General features: G+C 39.6%; 1 protein-coding gene across 7 annotated transcripts in view; it reads left to right on the forward strand.

Annotated features, from left to right (window-relative positions):
* Positions 1-2202: 2202 nt before the first annotated feature.
* LOC149749795 (UDP-N-acetylglucosamine--peptide N-acetylglucosaminyltransferase 110 kDa subunit-like) overlaps positions 2203-21595 on the forward strand; it is a 48434-nt gene continuing 29041 nt past the window's right edge. For 5 of the 7 annotated variants that reach the window (XM_089908509.1, XM_089908508.1, XM_089908507.1 and 2 more), the window contains exons 1-3: positions 2203-2646; positions 7151-7232; positions 9069-9283. In XM_089908509.1, coding sequence (XP_089764635.1) covers positions 9135-9283 — 149 coding nt within the window. In that variant the 5' untranslated portion in view covers positions 2203-2646; positions 7151-7232; positions 9069-9134. Of the gene's footprint in view, positions 7233-9068; positions 9284-16380; positions 16424-21595 lie in introns of all 7 variants that reach the window. The other 2 variants (XR_016392494.1, XM_089908513.1) reach the window with 2 other exon arrangements.

Here is a 21595-nt window from a genome sequence, read left to right on the forward strand (position 1 = left end):
CTCCAGAGGGTTAGCACTTCAGTGTCTCCCAGTGCTGCGTGAGCTCTGTTACAGTTCCCTAATAGTTGTTATTTTCCTAGGGTCCCATATCCTCATCCTATGTTTTCCCAGTTTAGTGTTGAGCCAAAATTCAAGGGACTACCATACATATTTCTAGCCCTCTTTCTCTGTGTACCTCCTGTCTATCTTGTACTCTTGCCTGCAAGTTGCAGCTTCCTGAGTCTCTCTGAACTCTGATCTCTGTTTTCTCAAATTAGCCCATTGACCATGCTCAGCTTGGGTCTGAAAAGTGGCACCAGGCAGGAACATTCATAGGGCTTGCCTCATTTGTTCCCCCTCCTTTGGGGAACACAGTCCTGAGCTCTTAGCTGCCCAGTGTCTTAAAAGGGTTGTTTAAGTTATTCTAATTTTCTAATGATTAGCTTTGAGAGGAAAATTCTGGGGCCAATTACTCCATAATGGCTAGAAGCAGGAGTCCTCAACTGAGATTGATTGACTGAATGAATGTCTACAAGAGCTTACCTGCTACCTTCTCCCCACAGAAATGAGACTTGATCCCACTTCTGATTTTATTTTAATGGGGTGGAGGGTTGAGGAACTGAAGAATCAAAATCATTATAGGATAGGGACTTCCCTGGTGGTGCAGTGGTTAAGAATCCACCTGCCAATGCAGGGGACACGGGTTCCATCCCTGGTCCAGGAAGATCCCACATGCCCTGGAGCAACTAAGCCCGTGCGCCACAACTACTGAGCCTGTGCTCTAGAGCCCGTGAGCCACAACTACTGAAGCCTGCACGCGTAGAGCCCGTGCTCCACAACGGAAGAAGCCACCGCAGTGAGAAGCCAGCACACTGCAATGGAGAGTAGCCCCTGCTTGCCGTAACTAGAGAAAGCCTGCACACAGCAACGAAGACCCAACACAGTCAAAAATAAATAAAATAATTTTTAAAATGCTGTGAATTCACAACACAATGATAAAAAATTTTTTTAATCATTGTAAGATAAATAACTTGCATGGGGAAGATACTAGTATCAACTTACGTTAAATAATTTCAAAGCAGATACGATCATGAGAAATGGGCCCACATCACAAAGAATCAAGATATGCAAAGAATATGAGTAATTACCCTAAGGAATATTGTTTGAATATTAAATGAGATGTGAATATTAAAAAATGATAGATGGTCTAAAATTCCATTTAATTCGATTAGTGGAATTAAGTATGGTAGATGGTCTCGTAAGACATTCCCCAGAGAGAACTTTCCAATAATTTAAACATTTTATGTTCAGTTGTTCACTGGACATACCCAGAACGTGATTCATCCAAGAGGAATAGTTCTGGAAACACTGCTGATAGGGATTACTGTCTAATACATAGACAGACAACAGAGTACAATAGTTAAAAGTGTTGTTACTGAGATTAGACATGGGTATGAGCTCTGTTTCTGCACCCAAGAGCTAGGTGGCAGAGGGGTTGAAACATAGATCTTGAAGATAGTTCCTGACTTCAAATTGAGCTCTGTGCTTCCTAGCTTTATGTCCTTGGCAAGTCTCTTAAGAACACTGTACCTCAATTTCTTCATCTTGAAAAATAGGGGTGATGAATAATAATACCTGCCCTTTATGTGTTGGGGATGAGATAAATCCTTAGTTTATTATGAGGATTAAATAAATTAACATGTGTAAACCATTCAAGCAGTACCTGGGGCATAGTAAGTTCCAGATAAGTGTTAGCTATTACAATAATTTCTTGTCTAAAATTAGGATAATAATAAAAATAGTAACTCTTTCATAAATACAGGTGTCAGTGCCATTTGGAATAGTCTCTATAACAATTTCTGTCTCCACATTTACTGTGTTTCAGCAAATTTACCTAACAGATGGTGAGTGGGCAATTTTTAAAGGGGCATTTTTTAAAAGAGCGGAGAGGGAAGGAATAGAGACAGGCACATACTATATTTGAAGTTACCTCCACGTGTATTTTATGTATGTATACCCATACAATTAAGAAGTCTTTGGATGTTTTATCTTCAAGAATAATTCAGATACTGGATTACTTGAATATCATAAACATTTAGGGTTTAACAGATTTGTTACATATAGACGTTGTATCATGGATTTAAAAGACCATAGCCAGCGGGCAGCGGCGGGCGGAGCGACCGAGGGGCGGCGAGGGCTGGGCAGCGGGCGCGGGGGGGGGGGGGGTCCGTGCTTCCTCGCGGTGGAAGGCAGGGGTTCGCCAGAGACGCCGGGTTGCTCCGCGTTGCCAGGTTACCGAGCGCGTGCCCCGCGTCCGCTCTTCCGCCCGGGCCGCCCTCGGCGCCGCCTGAGCCGCGGTGCGGGCTGCGCGGGGCGCCGGGTCCGCGGAAGCCTAGGTCGGGGGCTGCGTGAGGGATTCTCGTCGCGCGTGGACGCTGCGCGAGCGCGCGGGGGACGTAGGGCGCCGACCTGGGGCTCCCCGGAGCTCCGGCTCCGCTCAGGGCGCCCGCTCAGGGGCCTCCGGCGCGAGGCCCCCTTTGTGGTCAAGATGGCGGCGCCCAGGCGGGCTGCGCCGAGGTGAGCTGGAGCTGGGCCCGGAGAGGGGCGAGTGTGCCACGCCCAGGACTTGGACCCCGGACTCGTCTCCCGTCTCCCGGGGAGCGGCGGGTGAGTGGGTGCGGCCGCGCGTAGGTTCCTCTCGTGGGGTGGTTAGCTCTTCGTGCGTCCGCATACTTCTGTCGTCTGATAGATCTGGGGTGGCCCAGGTTGGAGGCGAGGGTGCTTGATTGGGGAAACCTGAGGGGTTTAAGGACTCTGTTGGGATCGTTTCAGACCCCAGCAAGAAGCTGAGCAAGTTTTCTCCTCTCTTCCCGGCTAAGTTTTCTCCCTTCTCTGAAGACGCCAGCTTTTCTGAATCACCTTGTTACCCGGGGGGATACAGTTGGTGGTTCTGACCGTGGAACGTGGGACCCGGCGCGGGGAAGCCTGAGCTGGTTCTAGTTACTTCGTTTGCAAAGCACTTGTCTTGTCTTTGGAATCTTTGTGTATGTAACCAACGTTGGGAAGAGCCAGCGTTTTCTCCTCCAGAACACTGCGAGGGGTAACTTTATACGTAAGAAACAAGTGGGCGTTCACATCCATCTCTTTTCCAACCACTGAGTTTTGGTTGTGTTTCCTTTCTTTAAGTTTGTCTCGTTTTGAAGTGATAACAAAACAAACAAACTAACTAACTAAACCATAGCCAATTACACAAAGTATATACTCTAGTCTCAGTCCTGCCATTAATTAGCTATGTTATCTTAAGTCATTTAATTTTTCTAGGCCTCATTTTTCTCCTGTGATGTTTTTTCTTTGAAAAAGTGTAGTTTCTAGAAGTCTCTAATCTCTGTGTCATAGTTCAACTTGGAGAAAACCTGTTCTTATCCAAACTCCATGACATTGTATTTCCAGCTCCAACTTTGGACTTTGAGTGAGTTGGGGGCAACTTTTTAAGGATATTTTTACACAGCTTTTTTAGTTAATATCAGTCTAGCTGACTTGTCATACTCAGACTTTCTCCCATATTCTTTTACCAGTGTGTTCCTTAGTCATATATATAAAGACTGTTGTGGGAAAAATGACCTCCTGGGTCAGCTTACTGCATGGTCATCGACACAGGGCAGGGAGTAAGATTCTGTGGATTTTACAGAAGCAGATACAGGTTTCATTATCCATGTCCTCTCCCCTTTCATCTTACAAAAACAGCAGGCTTTTCTTGGAGAACTGCCAGATAATGCCATCCTGCCTCCTCACGGGCCCCGGGGAAGAGTCGCCCAGGGACTGAACTCCAGTAAAGCAGGTGATTGGCTCATGGGTAGGCATCTGACCTCGGCTAAGTCTATCAGACTCCTCCCCAGGACTTTTCTCTCAGAGCAAAATGGAAGAATTGTCTTTTCTCTCTGGAATTTCTAAGCTGGGGAGATATGACTCTGGGACTCCCAGTGACCATCCAGCACCAGAAGAGACTTTCTGTAAAATAAAGTCTTGCAGAGGTAAGCAGGGCTGAGCGATGGAGAGAGAGCTGGAACCCTGCTGATACTCTGGAATTTCCAGATCCAGCTGTATCTGAATATGGCTGCATCCCTGAATTTCTAGTACTTGTTTGTTGAGGTTGTTGTTGTTGTTTGGTTTTTGTTTTTAAATTTCCTTGGACTATTTTGAATTTGTTTTCAGCCATGTGCATTTGAAAGCATCATAGCTAAAAGAGCTAATTTCCTACATTAGTGTTAGGTTTGCTGACTGGCATTCCTTAAGTGAAAAATCATATCCGCTATTTTCTTTAAATAAAATCCTTCTAGCTCAGGTTTGAGATATTCAAAACTCTGCCTCCTACCCCCCTCTTTTCCAACATTTACTATATCACCTTGAAGCATTTGTGAGCACATCTTTCCCATCTAGACGCAGTTGAGAGAGAGAGCAAAGACTTCTGATATGAACTGCAACCTGTACGCCTCCTACCTGGAAGCTTTAGAACATACTTGATTCTTGTCATTAAAGCAGATCTTTTGTTGTTGTCTCCGGGGCACAGAAGCATTTTCATGGCATAATGGAGTACAAAGTACATTAAGCCTAACTCTACTTCTCACCCTCTTTTACTTTAAATAGGCAGAAAAGAACAATCTCAAACACATTTTCCCAACAAATAAAATACATATACGATTATGTTTAGAAGACATTTATGCAACATATAGTTAGACTGATTAATTAATGGACCTTTCGCCAATTGGCACAGTAAATATATATGTTCAATGTGCTTAATTAAAAAGAAGACAATAACATATTTTTACAGGTTAATTATCTGAGCAGAGTATTGTGCCAGCACACTTGATACTACAGTATTTCATGTTTGACAAGTAACCTTCTTTCAATTATATTTACTGCTAAATGTTTCCTGGATCAAGCTATTAAATTATAAGGTCAAAAGTAAAATGATATGAAATTACAATGATAAAGGGACACATGTCCCACTTTATGAGAATAGAAGTTGTAATTTCTTTTCAATACTACTAGTAGTGACCACAGTACTAATTTGAGCCCTTACTATGAGCCACTGTGCCCATATACATTTAGTTCTTACAGTAGTTCTGCAAAGGGCATATAATAATCCACACTGTAACGCTGAAGAAAGTGATTCTCATAGCTGAAAGTCACATAGCTGGTGAGTGGCAAAGTCTAGATTCAAACTTAGAGTCCTCTGACAATGCCCAGGTTGTTGACCACTATGTACACTGCTCAATTGTTGCACCAATAAAGAAGTGCTTGAAATAATTATAGATTTGCCTACCCTGAAACTGCAGTGATTTAAAGACATCAAAGTTGCCAGTTGCTTAAGCACATCTACTTACAGTAAGAAATTACATTTTATTTCATTTCTAAAACAAGATTAATTCTGCAGGCCCATCGAAACTTGAGCACACAAATCCTACCTCCAAATGAAAGATGCTTGTTTTCCATTATTCAACAGATGGCCCTGTACAGAGGCAATAAATATATAGTAGAATTTTCATTCAAATAAATGAGAAGAGAGGTTTCTTCTTGTCCTGATTCAGTGCCCATCATTATGGATTATGATGGCTCTTCCCAAACTTTACTTCATTCACTCCACTCTTTCTACAAAACTCCAGTAATGGAATCCGTCATTCAGATATATGTGCAAAGCGAAAGGACTGTATTAATACAGTTGCTGAAAGTCAAGTTGATAGAGCACAGGAAATACATCCTAATAAATGCAACATTAATGTTTGTGTGTGCCTTGGAGTGAGGGGTCGAAGAATTTTCAGTTTAACGGAATATTTTGCCTCTTGCTATGAAAGTGTGGCTTAATAGTCTTGTAATTGGTCATTTACAGAATCCTCCATCTCTGGGTTTCATGCTTTCTTTACTCTGCAGCTGTTGATTCCTTCTCTTGTTCTGGATGGAAGATAGCAACGAAGCCACTTCAAAGGGCTCAGCCTGCCTTTTTGTGTTATTGTTTAGATGAAGATATTTCCATTTATTAAAGCACACTATTTAAACATTTTTATCATGTTTCAAACTTGACTGTGTTCTGAAGGTATGAGCACAGGCAGACATAATGGGGGATGTTTTCCAGGAGAGAACATACGCTTATCAAAAGAGTTATCAGAATTTTCATGTATGGATTGAGAATCAAATTCTGGAGTTAGACCTGAATTTAAATTCATACTCACAACTTATTACCAGTCTCATCTTGATCAAACGGTTACCACACTTCTCATCAATTTCCTTATCTTTGAAAGCGGAATAAGAGAAGTATGCCTGGTGGAGTTACACATAAAGCTCATCCGATAGAATATTCATAAGGATTTTGCACAAAATATACATGGAAATATTTTAGCACCGAGTTTAGCATGCAATTCATCTTCAATACATTTAAGAGCTATTGTTTTATTATTATTATGCTATCATTAAATATCACTATTACTTAAATGTCATTATTGCTAAAATTGCTGTAAAATTAGCGCAATAACCCATGATGAATTCCCCTCTTCTGTTTCCTTTGTTTAAATGGAAAATATATATATAAATCTAGACAGAGAACACTTTAGTGATCCTATTCAGTGGAGTGAGAATTTCCATGGCACTGATTAAAACAAATCCTGAATTTCATGGACTTAAGATAGCAGAGAGGGGCTTCCCTGGTGGCGCAGTGGTTGAGAGTTCGTGACCCGATCCGGGAAGATCCCACATGCTGCGGAGCAGCTGGGCCTGTGAGCCATGGCTGCTGAGCCTGCGCGTCCGGAGCCTGTGCTCCGCAACGGGAGAAGCTGCAACAGTGAGAGGCCCGCGTACCGCAAAGAAGAAAAAAAAGATAGCAGAGAGGCTAAGAGATTTGAAGTTAGACATCCCCAAGTGTGAATTCTACTGTGACCCTCTTCTAGCTCTGGAACCTTGAGGAAGTTTCTTAAACTTTCTGAGCTTTACTACTGGTTTCCTCATCTGTATCTTTTTCAGGACTATTTATCAAGCATCTTCCTGTTCTCTATGCTTGGACGTATCAATGAATAGATTAGACAAGAGCCTTTGCCTGCGTGCTCCTTCTTGCATGCTTTCTCCCTCCTTACACTCTCGTGTGGAAACGGATGTTATAAATAAATTCTATGCTTTGTCACAGGTTGATGGGCACTACGGGATAAGGAAAAGGATGTGAAGCTCACTGAAGAGGCTTGGGTTGGGAGTGCTGGAGGAGTGTACAGGTAGGTTCTGATTTTAGATAGGGTAGTCAGGGTGGATTTTATAAGTTGACATTTGAGCAAAGACTTGAAGTGAGGGCGTTGTCAGAATGTATGATGGGGAGACCACTCCCTGGGAGCAAGAATAACCAGTCCCAAAACTCTAAGGCAGAAATATGCCGGGCAGCTTGGAGGAATATCAAGGAGGCCACCCTGGCTGACTTAGTCAGTGGGGAGGAAGAGACAGCAGGAGGGCTGGAGGTCGGATATGTGATGGGATGGATTGGGTAAGTCCTGGGAGGCCATCACATGCATTGTGTCTTTTACTCTAAATGTAGGCAGCCAGGGGCAGGATTTTAGCCGAGGTGTGGCATGAACTGTCTCTTGTTTGAAAAGCATAACTCTATCTGTGGTCTTGAGGATGTGGGGAGAGAGTGGAGTCAGGGAGAATCTCGGGAGGCGACGACAGGATCCTCGAGGTCTATGTTGGTGGCCTGCACCAGGCTGCTAGCGGCTGGTAGTTCTCAGAAGTGGCACATTGGGAAGGTTGTGACAGCACTTTGTGGTAGATTGAATGCAAGAATGGAAAGGAAGAGGGGGTCAAGGGTGAATTCGAGATTTAGGGCCTGGGGAACTGGAAAGGTGTGGTTACTGTCACCTAAGATGGAAAAAGTTTGGGGTAGAGCGTGTTTGGTGGATTAAAGACCAGTTTTGGAGGTGTAAGATTTGAGATGTTTTCGTGACGTCCAAGCAGAGATGCTGAGTACACAGTTGGATACACAAGTCTGCAGTTCTGAAGAAAGGTCTGAACTAGAGATACACTTTAATACAATGGAGATATTAAGAATAATGACATGGAAGCGCTATTTTAAAGATAAAATGAAGTCATGCAGTTAGCACTCTGCTTTCTCAAAACATTTAGTAACTGTTAGCTAAAATAATTACCTGAAATGAAAAAATACCTATAGTTTGTTTTGTTGTTTGCAGTAAAAGTGAATAAAATGTCACAATTATTTTAATAGTATTTGTGACAGAGTAGTTTTAGGTAAGACACCATGACTACAAACATTTACAATAAACCTTTCAGTCTCCTACTTTTCACTCTGATAGGGTACTTGGAACCATATTTTGTAAGGTTTAAGTTAGTTGTCATAGGGTACCTCTTTAATTAGAAGTAATTCTGAACTGTCTAGTTCCATGCAGTTTTATATACATATATGTATAATTATTATTTTATGATTTATCAAACTCAGTTGAAAATTTGCATCACTGATATACATTAGAATTTAAGCATTTACCCCGGTATTCAAGGAAAAAAAGGTACTTGTCTTGTCATTTCCATAGGGGTACTTACTTTCACATCTTCCCTTCACTTTGCAATTGAAAACATGGCAGGGGAAATACTATCTTACTGGTCTTTGAGTTCCCCTTAGCTATCTGCAAGTCCTTAAACAGCCTTTGTGGCTTAACCAAAATTCTCTTCCATCTTCATTCCGCTAACAGATATTGGTCTAAGCATGTACTTATACTAAAAAATGCATGACCACGTTGTCTCTACACATCTATAATTTTATGTTAACACTATCATTATGTAAGCTATACTTTAGTTGTAATTATAACAGATTTTATGTCAACACACATCCATTTCTAGTGTTCATCTGGTGTTCAAGGGGAGAGCAGCATGTCGTAAATTTTATCAAAATATAACATCCGAAGAATAGAACAGAGGGTAATTGTGTAATTCTGTATTCACTCTAATTAAGTTCAGTGGAGTTGGCATAATAGAATTAAGAAGAAAAACAAAAGACTGAGGTACCATGGCTCCCTCTCCTTAACACACCCTTTCGTATCCGAGAGCAGAGACTCAGCACCTTTCTGTACAGAAATGGAGACAGGAAGAGGCCAGAGGATGAATGACAGGCACGAATGAGGTGGAACTTGGAAGAGCAACATGGAAATGAAATACTTCTTTTGTATTTGGTAGGTGGGGAAAATGTACCAGCGTGTATGCCTACTGGGACCACGTTTTCCAGAACAGTTAAGCCCAGTGTCAACTATGCTGTCCCACCTTCCTCGTAAGTACGAGCATACTGTTACTTGAATCTTTGCTTCCTGTTTCTTGATACCTGGTTGAGAAGATTATCACAGGAACTACATCATGTTAGCAAACACAGTGTTTTGAAATGATTGACACTCACTGAAGAGTGGCAACTCCAAGCTTGCTCTCTCTTGATCTTGGACTGTTGAGGTCTGGAGTGCAGGAGTGGGTTATGGGGAAAGACCATTGGAATTCTTATGTCTTCAGCATAATGGTTATAGCATAATGGTTAGGAGTGTAGGTGCTGGTTCAAATCTCTGCTTTCCACTTGCTAACCATATGAGCTTGGGCAATTTACCTGATTACCTGAACCTCAATACTCCTGCCTATAAAATGATGTTAATAATATTTCATCCTCATAGACTTGTTTTCAATGTTAAAATGAAGTCACTTACACCAAGCACTTAATACAATGCCTAGAGCATAGTAAAGTCTATTATTATTACTATTACCACTACTACTACTATTATTATTATTACTATCACGATGCCAGGTGCTATTTTTCCTATGCCTTATTCCATTATCTTCTGCCCTGTCCCCCCATTTCTGTCTTGTTTCTGTACAGGGGTAGGTTTGTCACAGAGCATTTTCTTTCCCTAGTGTCTGACTCTTAGTCATCAAGGTGACTGGTCCACGACCCGGCATTCATTGCTGCTCGTTGAAGCAACCCATTTTGAGAAGGGGAGCTGGATATTGATGCCAAGTTGGGTGAAGGAGAGAGAATTTTCTCTCTTCTGCACACAGAGAGCTAAGTGAAATATTCAGGCCTCAGAAGGAGAATCAGGCAAAGGGCAACATGCTTAATTTCATACCTTAGTGATTAAGAACAAGTCAGACAGGCTGGATTTGAACTCATTTCCGTCATGTACTGACAACGGGATCTTGGGTGCTTTTGTAACCCGTCTGAGGCTCAGTCAACATCTGAAAGAGACGAATAACATTATCAGGACCTAGCGTATAGCCTCCTTGTAATAAGTGAGTAAATCCTTTTAAAACGTTCAGCACGTTGTTTGGCATATAAACACGTAATAAAATTTAGCTTCTTTGACTACTACCGCTGCTAATATTAAGTAGCTGAGCAGATCCGAGGCCCATTTTTTTCTTAGATTGCACATAATCATTTGGACAACCAGCTCCCATTGATCAACCGTTGCTTATATATAAACCCCCATGAACCCAAAGGTGCTTTAACTCTCTCCCAGTCAGAGCCTGTTCTGGGGGCAGAAGCAACACCGGCACTACCCCCGTCATCTTTGCCTTTATTGTCACTACACTCGCCTGCCGTACTGAGCACTTTCTGTTTGCCAGGCACCAAATTTAGCCCTGCGTATGCACTATATCATGTAGTTCTCACACTCAGGTGGGAGACATTATCATCATCCCCAATTTTCAGATAAAGACGCTGAGGTGTTGGAAAGGTAAGAAAGTTGACCCACAGCAAGAGATGGAGCCGGAGTGTTCAAACCCTTCTCTCTGACCTCAAGAACCCTTAAATATTAGCATACTACTACATCCTGGTAAGAAAATCTGCTTCCAGCCACTCTGGTGAGAGTAGAAATGATTCTCAGTCCCCACATTCCTCTATTGCCCATGCCACCCTAGCCTCAGGACTAGAGGGGAAAGGAAGTGATCTCTTCAAAGAGCAGCCAAAGGGAACCTACTCCCTTCTGCCTTTTCGTAATCAACTAACCAATATTTTATTTCCTTCTTAAGAGTCCCCACATGTTCCTTTTGGTACTTAGCTTGGCCTTTTGGAATTCTGACATTCTGTACATGACTCATCCACTGTATTTCATGTTAATTTATTGAGGTCAAGTATAGGGTCTTACTCATCCTGAAGTCCAGTTATCCCGTCACATCTAACTCTGTTCTTTTCTTCTTGTAGGACATCTGCAGGTATTTATTTGAATTTTGTTGAATTGTTCTCATCAATAGTACATTAAAAGTTATACAGAAAGTGCTTTCTTATAAGGAAAACCATCTAAATAGATTTCTAGCTCTTTACTTTTTATAGCACTATTGTAGAATTATAGATCTCCAGGTAATATTTTTTAGATTGAGTTCTTCATATCATCTTATTTTTACATATAATGATAAATCTGAATTTTCTCTATCAAACCTCTGAGACTTCACTGGCTTGTAACTTAGCTTGTTGATTATGTGTTGTTGACTTTTCCATTTACAATGATATTTGATCCTGGTAAGGATGGGGCTGGGTGGGAAGGTACATCTTAGGGCCATAAATTGGTTTTGCAGAGAACTAACATAAAGATCTAAAGTCTCATCATATTTCTGCAGAACTCATGAATCATTTTATTATAATTCCATTCATTCAGGGAGTATAAAACCATTTTCAAATTGTTATTCCTAATTTGTTCATCTTCTCTTCCTTAGTCTTAGTGAGAAGAGAGCAGGCTGAATGGAAGAAAGTCATTATGACCACTGGGGCCACTAGGGTGGGCATCAGTCCCAGAGTTTTGTTATCATCTCTCCGCTATTAATATTGGCTAATGTCTTGAGTGCTTACTTGGTGCCAATTACTTAGCCGACCATGGCAAATGGATTGTGTCATTTCATCCCCTGATAGTCATACAATTAATGTATGTATTATTATGATATCCCATAATGCATACATGGAACAGAGCCTCAGAAGTGGTTATTTGCTCACAAAAATATGGTAGATGTGGAATTTGGACTCAGGTCTGATAGACTCCTAAATCACTCCTAGTGATTTTTACCACTAAATTAAAGTTGTATACCTCTGGAGAGTAGATAGTTTCTAAAATTTCCTCAGCTCTAACGTTTTATAATTAATTTTTTGTCTGATGGCAAGCTTAACAGTTAAGATGGGTAGGAAGGAATGCCAGCCTGTTGAATGGAATTTCCCTGAAATAAGCCTGTTTTATGACACCAGTTCACTCATTCATTCACTCAGCATGGTTTGAATGTTTGCTCTGAGCAAAGGCATTTTAGGCATCACAGTGGAGTGAGCGCCCCTTCCATAGACTCTCCTGCAGCACTCAGAGAAGTGTTGGACTGGTTTGCCTGTTATGGAATGGGGCTTGGTGATAGAAGCCTGGTTTGTCCTCCACTGATAAAACTAAGACATACTCATATGAGTTTATAGGCATCTTGAAGCCGTGGGATAGTAACACACATGAATCTTACCATTTTTGCCTGGGATTAATGATATAAAGGCTTTGGATTTGGGTATGGAAAATGGGTGCAATTATGGGCGTGTTGGTTCTACATATATATGGACATCACGTGTCATCAGCCTGCAGCTACCTGCCATTCCTCACTACTCCTTCTTTTCACAAACCAAACAAGTACCTTCTTATCTGTCCTGTGGATAAGCTCTTGACAGTGGCACTAGGACCTCCCTGAATAAGTACATCATTGGCTAAACCAGTGGTTTCTCAGATATGCTCATTGAACAACCCTTAAGGTGGATTGACATTCCACTGCCTAGAATAGAATATGGTGTTCTTTAGAAATCGGGGGGAAAAAATAGGCCACCAGATGTACTTTCTTTAAATTGTTTATATATATATATATATATCTATATCTATATATATATATGAACAATTGTTATATATGTGTATGTATACTTGTTCATATATATGAATGATTTAAAATTGAAGAGATATATATATACACACACACACATATATATATGTATATTTAAATTTTGGCTTGTGTTAGCAAGTAGTAAATTAAATTATTAGCAGATCCATACTGCAGGGAAATAACCAATCAGATTTCATTCAGTAGCTTGCTTTTTTGTAGATTTATGGTTGTGATTTTATATCTGCAGGTATGTTTGCTGAAGAAAATATTTCTACCACTTTACACAAAATTACATTCATTTAATACCAATGCGGCATGTCTCAAATGTCTTAATACAGTTTTAATCTTGAATCCCATCAGAAGTATGAAATTAGAAACGTACCCCAAAATCATTTGAAGATAAATTACTTTCATTTCCCTTATACTTTTGAGACTTTTGAAAAATAAGTATTTAGTTGTACTTATCTGTTTCTGTCTCTCTAAGGATAGCAAACACTGAAACACAATTCTTTTTAAAAGTCAGTATTAAAAATATATTGTCCAAGATGATCAAAACTAAGGAAGTGGCAAAGAAATTCAAAAATTTAAACTTTCAAAGGGTGCTTTTTTTGTGAATGTGTAGTACTTGTTCTTCTGAAGGAATTAATCTTTTTAAAAATTTAATTAACTTATTTTTTATTGAAGTATACTTGGTTTACAGCATTGTGTTAATTACTGCTGTACAGCAAAGTGACTCTGTTATACATATGTATATACATTCTTTTTCATATTCTTTTCCATTATGGTTTATCACAGGATATTGAATATAGTTCCCTGTGCTATATAGTAGGACCTTGTTGTTTAGCCAATCTATATATACCAGTTTGCATCTGCTAATCCCAAACTCCCAGTTCATCCCTCTCCCACCTGCTTCCCCCTTGACAGCCACCAGTCTATTCTCTATGTCTCTGATTCTGTTTCATAGATAGGTTCATTTGTGTCATATTTTAGATTCCACATATAAGTGGTATCATGGTATTTGTCTTTCTCTTTCTGACTTACTTTGCTTAGTATGATAATCTCTAGTTGCATCCATGTTGCTGCTGCAAATGGCATTATTTCATTCTTTTTTTTATGGCTGAGTAGTATTTCATTGTATATATGTACCACATCGTCTTTATCCATTCATATGTTGATGGACATTTAGGTTGTTTCCATGTCTTGGCTATTGTGAATATTGCTGCTGTGAAGATCAGGGTGAATGTGTCTTTTTGAATTATAGTTTGGTCTGGATATATGCCCAGGAGTGGGATTGCTGGATCATATGGTGGGTCTATTTTTAGTTTTCTGAGGAACCTCCATACTGTTTTCCACAGTGGCTGCACCAACTTACATTCCCACCAACAGTGTTGTAGGAGGGTTCCCTTTTCTCCACACCCTCTCCAGCATATGTTATTTGTAGACTTTTTAATGATGGCCATTCTGACTGGTGTGAGGTGGTACCTCATGGTAGTTTTGATTTGCATTTCTTTAAGAATTGGCAGTGTTGAGCATCTTTTCATGTGCCTATTGGCCATCTGTATTTCTTCTTTGGAGAAATGTCTCTTTAAGTCTTCTGCCTATTTTTTTGATTGGGTTGTTGCTTTTATTGTCATCAAGTTGTATGAGCTGTTTGTATATTTTGGAAATTAAGCCCTTGCTGGTCGCAATCATTTGCAAATATTTTCTCCCATTCTGTAGGTTGTCTTTTCATTTTGTTTATGGTTTCCTTTGCTGTGCAAAAGCTTGTAAGTTTGATTCAGTCCCCTTTGTTTATTTTCATTTTGATTTCTATTGTCTTGGGAGACTGACCTAAGAAAACATTGGTATGATTTATGTCAGAGAATATTTTGCCTGTGTTCTCTTCTAGAAGTTTTATGGTGTCATGTCTTATGTTTAAGTCTTTAAGACATTTTGAGTTTATTTTCGTGTATGGTGAAAGGATGTGTTCTAACTTCACTGGTTTATATAAGGCTGTCCAACTTTACCAACACCACTTGCGGAAGAGACTGTCTCTTTCCCATTATATATTCTTGCCTCCTTTGTCAAAGATTAATTGTCAAAGATTAACTGAGGTGTGTGGGTTTATTTCTGGGCTCTGTATTCTGTTCCATTGATCCATATGTCTGTTTTTGTGCCAATACCACGCTGTTTTGATTACTGTGACTTTGGAGTACTGTCTGAGTCTGGGGTGGCTATGCCTCCAACCTTGTTCTTTTTCTTCAGGATTGCTTTGGCAATTCTGGGTCTTTTATGGTTCTGTATGAATTTTAGGATTATTTGTTGTAATTGTGTGAAAAATGTCATGGGTAATTTGATAGGGATCGCATTAAATCTGTAGATTGCTTTGGGTAGTATGAGCATTTTAACAATATTAATTCCTCCAACCCAAGAACATGAGATGTCTTTCCATTTGTTTGAATCATCTTCACTTTCCTTTATTAATGTCTTACAGTTCTCAGCGTATAAGTCTTTTGCCTTCTTGGTGAGGTTTATTCCTAAGTATTTTATTTTTGGGGTTGTGATTTTAAAAGGCATTGTTTTTTTACATTCCCTTTCCGATATTTCATTGTTGGTATAAAGAAATGCAACCAATTTCTGTATGTTAATCTTGTATTCTGCTACCTTGCTGAATTCGTTTATCAGTTGTAGTAGTTTTCATGTAGAGTCTTTAGGGTTTTCTATATATAGTATCATATCATCTGCATCTAATGACAATTTTACCTCTTCCCGAAGGAATTAATCTTGAAGTTCTACTAAGACTTTTGGGATACCTGTTTTAATGAGCCACTACTTCCTGCCTGAGATTGCACTATGCGCCAGAGATTCTAGAATTAGCATACTAAAACTAATAATGCAAACAACAACAACAGATCTTCACAAACCTTCCTTGCAAGGAAGTAAAGTCCACTGGAAAAACAGACAAGTGAAACACACATTCAAAATGGCAGTGATTCTCAAACATTTATGTGCTGAAAAATCATGACAAGCATGATAACCAGAGCAATTACTAGACCCCTTCTCCAGCTGGTCAGGTGTAAGTCCTGTATCTGTATTTTTGGTGAATGCCTCCAGGAGAGTCTGAGACAGATGTTCTCAGTTGTCGTCAACCTTTAGTGTGCATCAGATTTGCCTGAGAATATTGTTAAAACACAGATTGCAGGGCTCCAGTGCCAGAGTTCTAACCAGTTCCCAGGTGTGGCTGATATTGCTGGCCCAGGGACCACATTTTGAGAACCACCTTTCAAAACTCTGCAGTATGCAGTTGTGTGTGTTGTGAATGCAGTATGCGGTTGTGTGTGTTGTGAATGAGACGGGCCCAGAGAACCAAAGGAGGGCAAAGGGACTGCCCTAAATTAGTCAAAGGTAGCAATAGCAGCTAGAATTGATTGACCCAAGAAAAAATTATAAGAACTTTACCTGCATTTGCTCATTTAATCCTTTCAGTAAGGTACATAGGTGCTACTTAGTGTTCCTCTTTTACAGGGGTGTCCAGAGAAGGTAACTACTTTGCCCACGTCCTAAACTGGTAAGTAACAGATTAAGAATTCAAGTCTAGGAAGTGTGATTCCAGAGCCCACACCTCTACCCTTTCTGCATGTAGAGAGGAGTAAAGGGTTGTCAGTGAAGCCTTCCTGGGGGCCCTGGCCTCTGAGTGTAGATAGAAGGATGAGTGGACATAAAGATCATTATTTGTGTGTGGTGGGGGTCGGGGAGGAAGTATGAGGGCTTCCAGAAGAGCCCGCCCTCCCCATACATCTGCTATAAGCAAGTCTGATGATCAGGAGTCCGGAACATGAGTATGACTATGGGATACTGAGAAGGGTTCTAGAACCCTGAGGTTAGAGTTCTGGATCAGTTAGTAGGTAACAGAAAGTGAATGAGTGATTTACCTTACTTTCCACGGGTAGCAGGAAGTTTGGAGATAGTCCCTCTAGCGTTAGTCCAGCTGCTGAAGGGCATCACCAGGGGACTGGGTTGCTTCGCTCTTCCAGCTTCCACATCTCTAGCACGTCCACATAGCTTCAAAGTGACCCCAGAATCTCCAATAGTGTTCCAACAATTTGGGCAGGAAGAAAGAAAAGGAAAAAAAAAAGAAATTAAGTAAGAAAAAAAAGGCAGTGTCTAACTCAGAGAGCAAATTTTTTACCACAGATGGTCAGCAGACTTGCACTTAGATCTCATCAGCTCGGATTCTAAACTGGCCACCTTAGCCTTAAGGATAATGGGGTCTCCTAAACCAGGGCTCTGATAGTAAGGAATAAGGAGAGAGTGGTACTGATTAGCAGTGCCTGGTGTCCCAAACAAATATTATCCCCAAACTATTTTTTTTTAATCCTATATTTTACTTTAAAGAATGGAGGGGAAACATTATGTATCTGTAAATAGCCTTTTAGAAAGGGTACAATTATATAGTTATACAACCCCCTGGAGGGCTCCTTTCTTCTAAAATCTCTTTAAAAACTGTTCAAGGTTAAGGACATTTTTATCTTAATTTAGTAACTTGCTGTCGATTATCTTGGAATGACATCCTCTCTCTGCAGATGTTCTGTCAGGCTTTAGAAAATTCTAGAAGTGGACAGAGAAGTGTTATGGTACATGTATTTGCAATATGCACGTCTTTGAAATGAAATCCATTTAGGGACCAAAAGGCATTTCACGTCTTTGCTATACATTTTCACATATTTGCCTTTCCAGAATTCCTTTGAGCAAATCTGTTAGATGTAACCCATCCGTTTCTCCCATCTGAATTCTTTATTACTAAACGTTCTTCAGTATGCTCTCACTCCCCTCTGTCAAAGGCGTTTCTCTGGGTCCTCACCCTTCTCATCTCATATGTGAATGCGTACCTTAAACTGAAGCAACAGTCTGCTATGACTTCTCCATAACTTGAAGAACCTGTCTTTGTGGGAAAAAAAGTAGACTTACTAACTTAAAAGGTAAAATGTGCGCAGTGTTTCTGAGAATTAAAAACTAAGATAAAAACATAAGCAATGGAAAAAACTTACAGTGGATCCTTTTCAAAGACTTTATTTTACAGAGAAGGCAACTGAGGTTTAAAGAAAAAATGCGTTAGTTAAACACTAAATAATAAACCTTAAACCTCAGTGGAGCAACACATGGACAGTTCATTTCTCACTCACTCAGGAGTGTAGTATGGACTTTGGTGGTCTGAGGGTCAGTTTTCTGCTCAGTTATTCAGGGACCCACCACCTTCATCAAGTGGCTCTACGTTTGTCCTAAAAAGGAAAGGAGAGAGGAAGCTGCAAGCTACAATTATCAACTCGTTATCCTTCAGACATAAACTCTTCAGGTCACCTCTGGTCACATTCTTTGGGATAGAACCATACCCAGATGCAAGCGGAGATGGAGAATGTTGTTCCTATCTTGGTCCTAGTGATGCCTCTACAGGCTGGAGGAGCTAATTAAAGTGTAGTCAACAGCTCGTTGTTTCTGCCACAATGAGTGATTAGCCTAAGACTGTGGATTAATTATGTGTGTGTGTCACATATACATATAATACACACAAACATATATACGTGTGTGTATATATACATTTTTTAGCATGAGTTGACACAGGGGGCTTCTGCCGTATCAAAAGAGTACAAACTGCCTCTTGTTGCTTTTTCTTAATTGAAGTTGACTACTACTATCTATTTCCCTTCATTTTGCTACCTCCCCCCCACCTTTCAGTATTATATGAAAATTCTGAAAGAAATAATTTCAAAGTTTCCAGTGCTTTTAAAGGTAATAGAATACTCAGACCTTAACAATTTTCCTGTGTGAAACTTTTGCCAGACTAAAATAGTTAACTTATGAAAAGTAAATTTAGATTGATACAAAAGAGAAAATAAGCTGATTTTTTTTTTTTTACACAAATGCCCTGAGCCAGGGTGGAAAATAAATGGAAAACTGGAGGAATTTAGATCCTTTTATTGTAAATTTAAATATTTTTAATTGTAAAAATAATACAGGCTCATTGCAGAAACTCCAAAATTGAAAGGATTTAAAGAAAAAAGGAAAAATAACTCAAAATCCCATTTCTGATAAATCATCTCTGTAACATTTTTGAGGGTATCTTTTGAAACTTTTTTGTGACGGGGTGCATATAAATACAATGCAAGTATAAAATACCTTTAATTATTATATCCAACTACAAAACAGTTCTATAACATTTTTATTTAGTAATATAAGTATGATTACTCATCACCTAATAAAAATCTGCAGCATCATTTTTAATGGTTGAACAGCATTCTATTATTTATTTAACCAGTCCCTACTGTTCAGCATTTAGATTATTCCTGTTTTGCTTTGCTAAACAATGAGACAAGCATCCTTGTTCATATGTCTTTGAGCATTTGTTTATTTCCTTAGAATGGACTTCTAGAACTTGAATGGCTGGTTGTCAGTTCTGGTACATACTGACGTATTGTCTTCCAGAAAGGTTACCGTGCTTTTTATTTCTACCAGGAATTTAACATCCAGTGTGGTTTCTTACACACACTCATCAGTACCAGTATTATCAATATCAATACCAGTATTATCACGTTTTTTAAAACTTTGTCATTCTAGTCAGTAAAATATGACACCTGAATTATTTTATTTGTATTTCTTTGATTAATAATAGCAAGGTTGAACATATTTTCCTATCTTAATTGGCTGTTAATACTTTTTAGTTTGTGACTTTATGACATCCATTTTTCATCGATGTATAACAACCTTTTATATATCAATGTGTTTATTTTGTTTGTTGTAAATGCAATTTTTTTCTCTTCATTTATTAATTTTTATTTTGTGTGTGTTGAACTTCTTTAATACTGTCAAGTCTATTCAAAAACCCTTTAATGAACACAACAAATGTGGAAAATCAGTCACTCTCCTGCATTTTGTAATCAATGTATTTCCTTTTGGGCAGTATGGAAATGTAAGTTCTTATTTCATCTTATGGTTGGAAAGAATCTATTCCCTCGGAAAGGGATTATAGTCTCCATGATGCAGTAATGGGAGATTTTATAGGGTAGGCAGGGTCTACAGAAGAAAAAACCCTAAATCACACTCCATTGGTGGTTGCCTTATTTATAAAAATGGCATTTGAGGTTGTGTGACTGCCATCAGGTAAGCAAAATTAATTTTTAGCATGAAGTACTCCTATCAGCAAGAACAGCCTAGGATAGGCTAGCGGTAAGAAGTGAGGGGTTATGGGATTGGGGCATAGCCTCTGTTTCCTCCAACGCAGCTGGAAATTTAAACTGTGGGGCTCCTGCTTGATCCAATCAGCCCAGCTAGTATGTGTTGCCAGGTAGGGTGAATAGACTCAGAAGTACAAGAGCTCATCCTTGGTCCCCTCTGGAAATGAGCAGAGAATACTGTGTCAAGCAGAGGTGATCAGTCCATGGTCTGGAGACTTGGATCTCCTCACATAGTCCTTAAAGTCAGGGTGAGACAAAATGCCAATACAAATTATATTGATGACAGTATCAATGAGGTGACATTGAGTCCTTTGACCCAACGTGTGTCTGCAGTGTGCCATCCATTAGTAAATGGGCAAAGCCATTTGACAGATCTATCTGATACAATGAATGAATCTGACACTCATAGTTTGAAAAACTGAAACTGTATCCATTTGTCAAGAACAGTGGCTACTTGTTCTGCTTTATTCCCCCTGGTAGAACTAGGTGACATTGCAGGCAGTAAGACGTTCGGCATTTCACCCTGGAGTAGCCCCAAAACTGAAGAAGCTGTCTTATCAATAGTTAGCTCCTTGTCACCAAGAATATTAAAGTAGATTTGTATGATTAGCAAATTAAAGAGACTGTAGTGCCTACCACTACTGTATTCACTAAGGCACCCAAGTTATTCTAAAGAAATCCTAATAATACATTAGGACCGTTTTGAATATTTTTATTTGATTAGCCAGAATCTTCTAGTTCTAACATCCATCACCATTTTGACCACTGAAACTTGGCCTTCTTTTCTTACAGCCTAGCCCTGTGGTCTTGGGCTAATCACTAACCTGCTTAGAGATACAATTTTCTTCTCTATGAAATAGAAACAATATTATATGCTTTGAAGGGCTGCAGGAAGATGAGCTGTAATGTTTATCAAGTGCCTAGTAAGTAGCCTGGCCCATAATAAATACTTGGCTAATTGTAGATGTTAGTTTCATTTTTAGTTTTATTTCCAAACATTGCTCTTTACTTTTGGAACTGTAAAATTTGTTTTGAGAGTGGAGGACTTGTTGTTTGGATTCCTCCAACACTCTCTGTATATTCTGTACTTCTATCCCTACATCATTTATCTTAATGGAATAAATGATCTTTGGTCTGGTGATTCCAAGGTGACGAGGAGCTAAGCAGATGTTCAGTATACACCTGGAAGTATGGATTTTCATGCCCAGTGCAAATGTGGGAAAGGCATTATTCCCACATTATAAAGGGGGTAAAGACCTCCAACTTGAGGAGACTCTGGGTTGAGAGATGAGAGATTTACAGGTACTGTGTTTATCCTACAGGGTACCACAGGGGCTTTTATGTTCTGTAGCAAGAATTTGCACCTTATACCCTTGTAGTTAGAAGTAAAGCATACCACATAACTAATACCTAGTAAGCATTAGAGTTAGAATAGATACCATTTATTTAACGTTTCCTTTGTGTTAAGCATTTTACAGTTACAACATATGGATGGATACTATATTGTAATG

Source organism: Delphinapterus leucas, chromosome 3 (genome assembly GCF_059928025.1).
Source record: "Delphinapterus leucas isolate spDelLeu-1000000601 "Yukka" chromosome 3, BTC_Dleu_Yukka2, whole genome shotgun sequence".
Classification (NCBI taxonomy): Eukaryota; Metazoa; Chordata; class Mammalia; order Artiodactyla; family Monodontidae; genus Delphinapterus; species Delphinapterus leucas.